The 12,085-nt window shown below is 35.9% G+C and overlaps 1 protein-coding gene across 3 annotated transcripts in view; it reads left to right on the top strand.

Moving 5' to 3' along the window:
* Window positions 1-2,404: 2,404 nt before the first annotated feature.
* Window positions 2,405-12,085, top strand: part of LOC308694114 (NLR family CARD domain-containing protein 3-like) — a 93,305-nt gene continuing 83,624 nt past the window's right edge. The window contains exons 1-2 of one of the 3 annotated variants that reach the window (XM_081371442.1): window positions 2,405-2,575; window positions 9,277-9,373. In XM_081371442.1, the coding sequence (XP_081227568.1) occupies window positions 9,324-9,373 (50 nt within the window). In that variant the 5' untranslated portion in view covers window positions 2,405-2,575; window positions 9,277-9,323. The remainder of the gene's footprint in view (window positions 2,576-9,276; window positions 9,374-12,085) is intronic. The other 2 variants (XM_081371443.1, XR_014030558.1) reach the window with 2 other exon arrangements.

Here is a 12,085-nt window from a genome sequence, read left to right as displayed (position 1 = left end):
GTGCATCTATCCATGATAAAAGTGCATCTATCCATCATAAAAGTGCATCTATCCATGATAAAAGTGCATCTATCATCATAAAAGTGCATCTATCATCATAAAAGTGCATCTATCCATCATAAAAGTGCATCTATCCATCATAAAAGTGCATCTATCCATCATAAGTGCATCTATCATCATAAAAGTGCATCTATCCATCATAAAAGTGCATCTATCCATCATAAAAGTGCATCTATCCATGATAAAAGTGCATCTATCCATCATAAAAGTGTATCTATCCATCATAAAAGTGCATCTATCCATCATAAAAGTGCATCTATCATCATAAAAGTGCATCTATCATCATAAAAGTGCATCTATCCATCATAAAAGTGCATCTATCCATCATAAAAGTATATCTATCCATCATAAAAGTGTATCTATCCATCATAAAAGTGCATCTATCATCATAAAAGTGCATCTGTCCATCATAAAAGTTCATCTATCCATCATAAAAGTATATCTATCCATCATAAAAGTGCATCTATCCATCATAAAAGTATATCTATCCATCATAAAAGTGCATCTATCCATCATAAAAGTGCATCTATCCATCATAAAAGTGCATCTATCCATCATAAAAGTGCATCTGTCCATCATAAAAGTGCATCTATCCATCATAAAAGTGCATCTATCCATCATAAAAGTGCATCTATCATCATAAAAGTGCATCTGTCCATCATAAAAGTGCATCTATCCATGATAAAAGTGCATCTATCATCATAAAAGTGCATCTATCCATCATAAAAGTGCATCTATCATCATAAAAGTGCATCTGTCCATCATAAAAGTGCATCTATCCATCATAAAAGTGCATCTATCCATCATAAAAGTGCATATATCCATGATAAAAGTGCATCTATCCATCTTTAAAGTATCTATCCATCATAAAAGTGCATCTATCCATCATAAAAATACATCTATCCATGATAAGTGCATCTGTCCATCCATCATAAAATAACCACTCGTTACAACCGAGGTATGCAGCAAAGCATTTGTGAAGCCACAACACGCACAACCTTGAGGCGGATGGGCTACAACAGCAGAAGACCCCACCGAGTACCACTCATCTCCACTACAAATAGGAAAAAGAGGCTACAATTTGCACGAGCTCACCAAAATTGGACAGTTGAAGACTGGATAAATGTTGCCTGGTCTGATGAGTCTCGATTTCTGTTGAGACATTCAGATGGTAGAGTCAGAATTTGGCGTAAACAGAATGAGAACATGGATCCATCATGCCTTGTTACCACTGTGCAGGCTGGTGGTGGTGGTGTAATGGTGTGGGGGATGTTTTCTTGGCACACTTTAGGCCCCTTAGTGCCAATTAGTCATCGTTTAAATGCCACGGCCTACCTGAGCATTGTTTCTGACCATGTCCATCCCTTTATGACCACCATGTACCCATCCTCTGATGGCTACTTCCAGCAGCATAATGCATTATGTCACAAAGCTCGAATCATTTCAAATGGTTTCTTGAACATGACAATGAGTTCACTGTACTAAAATGGCCCCCACAGTCACCAGATCTCAACCCAATAGAGCATCTTTGGGATGTGGTGGAACGGGAGCTTCGTGCCCTGGATGTGCATCCCACAAATCTCCATCAACTGCAAGATGCTATCCTATCAATATGGGCCAACATTTCTAAAGAATGCTTTCAGCACCTTGTTGAATCAATGCCACGTAGAATTAATATATATTGCGACCAAATTTCATTAAAGGTATAGTTACGTTAACCCAAAAATTCTGTCATTAATTACTCACCCTCAATGCAACTTCCACTCAAAAAGTAAATAAGTGAAAAAAAAAAAATATGGTGCTCATATTTATATATATATATATATTTTTTTTTCACTTATATATATATATATATATATATATTTATTTATTTTTTTTCTTCACTTATTTACTTTCTGAGTGGAAGTTGCATTGAGGGTGGGTAATTAATGACAGAATTTTTGGGTTAACGTAGCTATACCTTTAATGAAATTTGGGCGCATTAAAAAAAACATAGCCTAATTATTATTGTTTGTTTGTTTTCTGTCAGCAGAGGGCGATGTATAGCGACAACATGTCTCTTCATTATACTGTCTTATAACATTCAAATGTATTTGCTAATACTTGCATGTTATTGTTGATGAGCTTCTGGGTCTGTGTTAGGACCAGACTTTTATTTCTCACCGCAGTTCAGAGAAAGAGAGAGAAGTTGATTGATACCAGTTTTTTTACAGTCTATGATTGATAGGCTACTACTGACCCGTTTCTCTCTCTCTCTCTCTCTCTCTCTCTCTCTCTCTCTCTCTCTCTCGTCACAAATACAAAGTGAAAGTATAACATACTGTCTATTAGTATAACTAAGTTAACCAGTCGCCATTTTAAGGAGAAAAACAGAGGACATGTGTTTAACAAGTTTACGCAGGATTCAGGAATTCCCGTGTATCTTTATGATGTTAAAGCTAACATTTAAATCTAAAGTATCTTTATAAAGTTAAAGAGGATTCGAGAACCTGTATGTTGTAAAAGTTTGATCAAGGTGAGTGTTTATGTGTGTGACTTCCTCATATTAATATGAATCTCTGGAGGACATTTTAAGTGATTGTTTGAAGCTTGTTTCCGCCACAAAATAAAACATTTTAAAATAGGCCATAATTGCGAGTTTATATGTCGCAATTCTGACATCCTTTCTCAGAACTGTGAGATATAAACTCACAATTGTGAGATATAGCCTAAAGTCCAATTCTAAAGGAAAAAAGACGGACTTTTTTTTTTTTTTTTACCTCAGAATAGTTTAAATATCTCTCAATTCTGACTTTATAACACGCAATTGCGACTTTATATCATGCTATTCTGACTTTATATCTCCCAATTGCGACTTTATTTTTCAGAATTGCGACTTTAGCCTATTTCTCACAATTCTTAATATCTCGCGAATTTTGAGAAAAAAAGTCAGAATTGTCGCAATTATTATTATTTATTTATTATTCAGTGGCGTAAACAAGCTTCCATAAAAGGTTATTTCATTTCAAGGTTTCTTTTGTGTTTCGTGATGTCAGTGTGTAACGGGGCGAACAAGACGTGAGGCGTGCGCGGATCCATGTGCAAGCTTTTATTGATAAACATGGTAAACAGGCAAGGGTCAGACAACGGTAAACAGATATGGTAGGCCTACGGGCAAGACACAAGAGAGATCCAAGGGCAAGCGTGGGTCTACGATCGGTGAACAATATCCAACAGGGCCAGGCAGAGAGAAAATCCAGGTACACAAGCAATGATCCAAACGAAGGGTAAACAGAGTCCAAAGGGCAAGGCAAAGGGTAAATCCAGGAAACACAGGCAGATAACAAAACACGAGAAGGCAAGGCAAGGCAAGGCAAAAAACAACTGAGTGGGCTCCGTAGTCGCTAGGATATGTAGCCAAACAAACCAAAAGTGGGACGAGACAGCGGTGGTTTACAGAGCTCGCGCCGCGCTAACATGTCATCTGCGCGGTTCAATGGTCCGAGCCGCGCGGCCGATTCGTCAGCGCAGCGCGGACGTGTTTCCTAGCGACACCCAATGGGCAGCGCGGCGCGAACAATCCTCACCAGCGCTGCGCTGACCAATTTAAACAGATACAAGTTCATTTGGCGCCACTCAATTACATTTTACCCATAAACCTCTGCTATTATTAATGTAAGTAGCCTACAGCAGATTTTGATTTACATGAACCTAAAGAAAAAGCGTTGAAAAATAAATAATTGCAAAACTGCTGTGTCAAACTTAAAATTAACATTACCTTGGCCTTTTACCTAAAATTGGTAGTGAAAATGGGGCGTTCACAGGAGGGTTGAAAATATAGTCCACCAGAAAACATAAGTCTTGTATAGCCTTGAAGTTCATTGATTGTGGTGTTGATGAGGTCAAGGTCATTCTAAAACACATACACACACATATATATAAATATATATACAGTGGTTAAAGTGGGATTTGGCAGGTGGGGGAACCCTCAAATTTTGTTTTGGTGCAGTAGGGAAAAATGACTCGCCGTGGGACAACATATTGAGTATCGTGGTATAGCAATAGTTTTTGGGACAAGATTGTCACTGTGGCACCAAGTATCACAATACTTATTTAATACTTATTGTAATGTTTTTATCTACATCTACACTGATATGATGACGATACTATGTCAAAATTGCTGAACACCACAATATGGAACACAACCTTGTTTTTCACAAACCTAAAAATGGGAAGTCCAAAAGTGACAGAAATGTTCGGTAGTTAGGGGGGTTCGGGGGCATGCTCCCCCGAGAAAATTTGGGTTTCTCTGGCCAACATGTGTGCAATTTAGGGCTTTTGAAGGCCAAAACAAATTTGATAAGAAATACCTTTAAAACTTTGTCATTAGATTATTTGTCAATACCTGCTCTCTCCTCATCTTCATCTTTCTTTTTCTCTCAGTCTCCTTATTCCCTAATTGTTCCCCTCCTAAAGCTGACCTTTGACTGATAGTCTTTTAATTTTCTACTGTGTCAGTGAAGAAAGTAAACAGGCTCAACTGATGTTTATATGTTTTATGAATCATTTTCTTAGACATGTTAATTTACTCAAGGCTACCAGGAACGCTGTAGCCTAAGTCAGTATTGCCAATAGGAACCTTCTGCAAGCTTTGGAATTTGAAAACGTCTGTTTAACTTAAAAGTAATTTTAAATAATACAAATTATAGTCTACGTTTAACGCAGTTGGTGGAATTGGCAGACGTTCCCTTAAGTACCTATCATGCGCTGTGAAAACGCGTCAAAGCATTCTCAGGTATAAATATATATAATATCATAATAAATAATAAAATATATTACAAGGGAAAACCATGTCCGGCGAATATCGAACCCAAAACTTACTTTACCGCGCTCAACCCCCGTGAGTGCAATCACGCGTAACCGCTGGCCAGTGGTGGACGAAGTAGGCCTACACATACCATGTAGGCTACTTGAGTAAAAGTAAAGATACTCAAGGTAAAAGTAAAAGTAGAAGTGCTGCCTTTAAACATTCACTTGAGTAAAAGTACAAAAGTATTTGCCTTCAAAAGTACTTAAGTATCCAAGTACTATGATTTTTTTATGGCTATAATGTCCTATTATAATTTTTGTCACAAGACTCTTGCTTAAATCAGTCTACGTGAAGACTCCAATGTCACTCTTGGCACATCAATCTATTAATAAAATGACATTAATTAGTCTCTATATAAATTTATATTATATATATTTTTTAATTGAATAAATCTTTTGTGTGTTTAATTTTGGACGGAAGGGGACTGTTCCCATAAGGTATAACACATTTACAGTATTTACTGTATATATTTTTCACGAGAATCTATGATTATAATAGGCCTATTATAAACATCCTAATGTTATTATACATTCACATAAACCTGCACAATGCCATTAAACACACACACACACACACACACACACACACACACACACACACACACACACACACACACACACACACACACACACACACACACATACATTTATACATACATATATATATATATATATATATATATATATATATATATATATATATATATATATGTATGTATAAATGTGTGTGTGTATATATATATATATATATAGTGTTGTGTGTGTGTGTGTGTTCTAGTTGATTGGGAGGGACACTTTTTCCAATTATCTCAATGGCAAAAAGTGTTCAAATCACACTGAATTCACTATAAATCAATATCACAAAATATCAACAACATAAAACCGATCTTTAGTTTTAACAATTTATTCAAAATTAACAAATGATTGTTTTGATTATGGAATTCAGACATAAAAAGCTTAAAGTCTACAAATGATGGCTGAATGCAAAACTTACTACAATAATGAAATAGCCTACATTACCTGAACATGTAGCCTAAACTGTCCGATATAATTACCAGAAGGTTGGCGTGCTCCTCAAGACGACTACGATATTGAAAGTCATTGAAGTTTCTGCTTTATACAGCTCTTTCCATAGCCTTTATAGGCCTACATATGTGCAGTTCTTCAAAGTATCGACGCACAACACTAACACTATTAAAGATAATAAACATAAGAAATTTATGCATTTCATATTGTATTTCTTCTTCTTTGTCTTCTGTAGGGAAAAACTCCTAAACTTCAGCAGAGAACCAATTTTTTTGTAAGGAAGGAGGGGTTTCTTTATTGTACATTTATTTGCATGTATGGTTTGCGCTGCGCTGTTTAAATTGGTCAGCGCAGCGCTGCCCATTGGGTGTCGCTAGGAAACACGTCCGCGCTGCGCTGACGAATAGGCCGCGCGGCTCGGCCTCGGACCCATGCTCGGACCATTGAATCGCGCAGATGACATGTCAGCGCGGCGCGAGCTCTGTAAACCCCAAGCGGCAACATTCTGATCTGAAAAATGAAGCCTACCCGGAAGTGCGAAAAACTGCAATACATCGAAAATCCGCTAGGGGCAGGTCCCAAAAGGGAGCAAATGTCCATAGCCCCCATGTTAAAATGTCCGTTTTCACAGCATAAATTTATGTTTTTACAGGTTGGTCCCATGGACTTTTATTGTATTTTTCGATAGCTTCCGAGTGCCTGACAACTGTGAGGGGGGTGAATTTTTTTTCTAACTCGTTAGTTTTAGATAGTATTTAGATATAAAATGTATGACAATAAGGGCGTGGTTAACTTTGATTGACAGCTTGATTGACAGCTGACAAGGCAGCGCCACGGAGAATGACAACATAAGCGCCATTTTTTAATACAGTTGACATATAATACTACTGTTTCTGTATCATGAAATGTAGTTTTAAGAGTTTTTCAGGCGAGAATGTAGTTGTTTAAAGCTCAAATCTGTGGTTTATTTAAAGATTTATGAAAATTTTATCCAGTTGATCCAGCGATGACCGGGCGCTCGGCGTTCATGTCCCCGCCTGGAGCAACCTTTCATCGGCTAGACGTTCTGAGGTTTGCCGCCAATGCCGCGGACTATGGCGTCTCTGTAGTGGTTAAACATGAGATATATAATTCGTCTTGTGCATATCTAACGGGCGATTTTTGGTCTCGTAAATCTATAATTTTTTTCCTGGGCAATCGTTTTGGCTGAGGGGAAGTTTCATAACTTTATAACTTTACCGATGTATGGTTAGACTAGAGCGCTGACTTTGTATGTTTGACTGAATTGTTTTCTTTATTTGTATAGCTTCTTATACCTTTTACTTATACTTTTATAATGGCTAATATTGATTAAACTTAAATTTAACAATAAGAGACTGGGTTGAGTTTTGTCATTTTAAATTTTAATACAACGAAGATGATCTGTAATGTTGTTTACTGCAAAATCTGTTGTTTAGTACAAATGCACATATTGCCTGGACCATAAAATGTTTAATATTTTTTATATTATATTTTAATGAAGAGGCAGGTTTGTGTTTTATATTTTGTTTTTTCATAAATAGACAAACGTTATGCAGTTGAATATAATCAATATGCGTTGCCTGAACCACATGTGTGTGGCTATAATGTTTAAGATTTCTTTAAATGAAAACGAAAAGAGTTAGTATGGTGTTTTATAACATATTTCGTTGCCTAAAATATACAAAGAGATAACCGGAGTAGCAGAGCAAGCTGAGTGACGCGCGCTGCATCAGAAGGTGGGCGGCATAGTCTATGGTGGGCGGGGTTAGGATTTCCCAAGACTTTCCAAGATGGCGCCGCCCATACCCCCCATAAACGGCTTCAAACCCGTTCTTCAGAAAGTCTTTGGGTGACGTCACAGACGCTTTGTCCATATTTTTTACAGTCTATGGTAAACCCCCGCTGTCTCGTCCCACTTTTGGTTTGTTTGGCTTCCCATAGTAATCAGCTGTGTGTGTCGTCTGTGCAATGGATGATGGGAAATGCAGTCCAATGTGTTGTGTGGTGTGAGAGTCAATATGATGGAGAAGCGACCTCTAGTGGCTATCGGGCGGAAGGCCACAGCCCGGATTCGTGACAATGTGATTCTTCATAAGTTTAACAGCATATGTAAACATACTAAGCTTAATTACAGTCACATTATTTTTTTTAGGGAGAGTCAAATCAAAATTTATTCAGAAACCTTCAACATTTCTCACACTATCACAGTTTATTCGCTATAGTTTAGAAAATGGTAATAAAATATGACAAGAACTCAGAGTTATCAGATCAGTTGATATTTGACTGGTTTTGTCCATCCTTCTGTTAGACTGTCTCAAAGATGAACTATGTTGAATATCTGTCAGCTGTTAAATTTAACTAAGTTACACAATTAGATTTAGCAATTTAGCTCAACCAATTGCAATTTTGTTCAGTCTGTGTGTAAAAAGGTCGCATTAGCAATTAAAGAAAAACAACAACAACAACAACAACAAAAAAAAAAAAAAAAAAAACATGGTCAGGTCAAACTGTCTGAATAATTTTTATTCCTAAATTTATATCAGTTTTACTGGTAGTCACTGTATGAAGAATTTTTGGATATAAAATGTCACAGTTTACTTTATTTTGCTATCATCACTTACATAAATGAACTATAGTGTAGATACAGTGCTATGCATAAGTTTAGACACCCATGCTAAAGTTGACTAACTTAATGCCTTAATTTAAAAAATTAGGAAAAATCCAACCTTTAAGGACACCAATTTTCTTTGTGAATGAATAATGTATCGTAAATAAATAAATGTTCTTCCTTAAAATACAGGGTGCATAAGTTTGGACACCCCTATGTTAAATTCGAGGCAGGCAGATTTTTATTTTTAAAGGCCAGTTACTTCATGGATCCAGGATACTATGCATCCTGATAAAGTTTCCTTGGCCTTTGGAATTAAAATAGCCGCACATCATCACATAGCCTTCACCATACCTAGAGATTGGCATGGAGTACTTTCCATAAGATCATCTCTCAATGCAAATCAAACCAGCTATTAGGCTAACTGAAATAAAACCATGTCAATTAAAGGTTGGATTTTTCCTAATTTTTTTAAATTAAGGCATTAAGTTATTATTTTAAGGCATTAAATTATTTTTTATTCCTCTTTTTAGTCAACTTTAGCATGGGTGTCTAAACTTATGCATAGCACTGTATAATAAAAAAAATCTGGTGTCTGAATAATTTTTGGTTTGACTGTATGTTCAGCTAAATTATGAAGATTGCTTTATCATTACTCATTTAATTATTGAATTTAATTTAATTTAATTTAATTTAATGTTTTTTTCATTCAGAGTCAGTGGAGGAGATCAAACTCATCAGATTCTCCTGCAGCTTCATCATGGGTAATTCACAAGGATCCAGAGATGAAGATTTTGTTATAGTGTGCAGGTACTTTTTTTATATATTTCTTTTAGCTTTGTCCCTTTTTAAAAATATTTTTTTTATGCTTTAAACAACAACAAAATGATACAACTTACACTTTGGAGCCAGGGGAGCAAAGAACACACACACACACACACACACACACACACACACACACACACACACACACACACACACACACACACACACAAAAACACCAAATACTCTACACACTCTTAATAGCTTTTGTACTAGTTCAAATAGTAGAAAAGTAATTTTGAAATTCTTTAAGGAGGACTACTAAGAAAAGGGGCTTTTTGTCAGAAAACTTACACTTGTGAATGTGAAGTTTGACCAATAACATTAACAGATTAATTACAAAATCCTTGTTCACAAATATCCAAAAATTACATTTTCAAAATGGAAATCAAAATGAAAGAGTATATTTTCCTTATAAACATAGACGCATCATACCATGGCTTTTTCACATGACTACAATGCCAGAAAATGTGGGGTACTCTTCCAAAAAGAGCAACTAACATCAATGTCTTTCTTAAACTAACTAAGGAAATGTTTGACAGGGTAGAATTTGTGTATTACAATTTTTCTGAATTGCTAAAACACATTATGTGAAACCATCACTCACTTTCTCAAAACCTTAAACATAAAACCACATTTTCAAACCACATTCAGAGAATCTCGGACTCTTTTGGCAAAATCAAACAATTACATCAAAACCATTTTATCTGCTCAAAATCAAACAATGCTCTCAGATCATACACACACGAGTCAATATTATAAACACTACAGATCATTCATTAAACACTACGTCAAAAAATGGAGAACACAGAATCCAAAGCATGCAGTTACAGAAAAAAGTATATTGTAACAATTTACAAAGTAAACAAATTGTGCATTTACGTAAAAAAGTATAGTAATGACAACTTACACTTGTAAGGTGAATAAATTGTATACTGTATGCTCTGCAGGTATAGTATTGTACTGAATATTGTATAGTGAATGTCAACATTCAGCACTTGCATACTGTGAAAATACAGTGACCCAACTGCAAAAGCCAAAAAGGTTAAAAATACTCTAAATGAAAAGCATGTTACAGTAAAGTACACTCAGAAGAGTCATGCAACTGCAAAATCAATGTCAGTGAGAGATTCATTCTGCCTTAGCATTACATCTTCAAGAATGGGTTGAGTCTGACATCACAGGCAACGTCGTCTCTTGCCAGGCAAAGCGAAAAACCCTAAAGCCAGATCCAGCCTTGACAACATTCTCCACACCTTGCTCTTCCTCGTCCTCATCCTCCTTGTTCACCACATCTCTTACACACATACTCTTCCTCCTTTCCCTCTTATGTTTCCATCCATTGTTGGTATCAACATTCAGTACAACATTTTTAGTCAGTTTTGGCACTCAGCCTGAACTGACTTGTGTTTTGTAAAGTTGGTTTGGTCACATCATTAGAAATAAGTGTGAATCATTTTGAGTTGTTGTGTGTAGTTTGAGTCAACTGTGTTGTAGTTGTTTAACTTTTGCCTGCCTGTGTTTAGCGTTTTAAAACATTTTTGTGTTTTACTGAGTGAGAATGTGTTTAGAGTTTTGCTAAAAGATTGCATGAGATTTGCAAACAGTGTTTTAACTACCTGAACTTCTTTAATGTTTTACAGAAAGAGTGATTTATTCGACAAATTGGTTTAAGCTATTGAGCATTTGGTTCAGAGAATGGGGTTTAGTGTTTTAGCAATTCAGAAAAACTGTATTTTGAAAGAAATGTCTTTCACCTTGTTTGTCACAGAAAAATAATAATGAGGTAATAACCGAACACTTTCCCAATCAAGGTCATTAACAAATTTAGTCCATTAAGCAGTAGAGCAAGAATTGGTGATAACCTCCTTTAGATATAGAGAATGAATAGCTTTGTTGTTTTTGGACTGTAAAATAACAAATTTTACCACATACTGTATCAGTTGGGTTAATTATGTGCATATCGACCAATGACAACACATATCTATATAATGAAATGATACCATAATTGACTGCAGAAAAGCCAAGAGAAAATTCCATTAAAGTGCATAAGAAACTCTTCATACATCATAACGTATCCCTGAGTGTTAAACTAATGTTGAACTAAAACGATACCCTTATCAAACCAGCTTTTAAAAAACAAAACAAAAAAACACTTTTGTTTATTACAAAATACAATGGTTATTCCAAATAATACAGTATTGCAGAGAAAAGTTGTGCTTTTAGATCAGTTTCCAAGCCAATAAAGCTTGAGGGAGGCAGGTACTTACAATATTTAACAGTGTTTGTTGTTGAATTACATCACAGAAAAATATCACAGATTGTGATGTTACACTGAAAGGCCAGACCTCAGAAGTTAACCTATCATCCGTTTATTTATGTACAACATACACCATAGTTCACTTAACACCGTTTGTGCCAGGCGGGTAGGGGTGTAACGATACACAAAACTGACGGTTCGGTACGTCCCACGGTTTTGATGTCTCGGTTTGGTTTGGTTCGGTTCATTTAGGTGGAGTGGGGGGTTTAGAAAGCTAAAATTGCTCTTTTTTTTAAAACAGTGCTTTAATTAACAAATTGTGTCCTTGTCTTTAAATTAATTCAATTACAAGTAAACGTTTCGCAAGGATAAAAAAAATGATCTGCTAATGCTGTAAACTATATAGGAGCCCTTACTTGCGCATTACTATAACATTAAAG

The sequence above is a fragment of the Scardinius erythrophthalmus genome, assembly GCF_964197995.2.
Source record: "Scardinius erythrophthalmus genome assembly, chromosome: 7".
Taxonomy (NCBI): domain Eukaryota; kingdom Metazoa; phylum Chordata; class Actinopteri; order Cypriniformes; family Leuciscidae; genus Scardinius; species Scardinius erythrophthalmus.
This window is presented reverse-complemented; position numbering and strand designations above follow the sequence as displayed.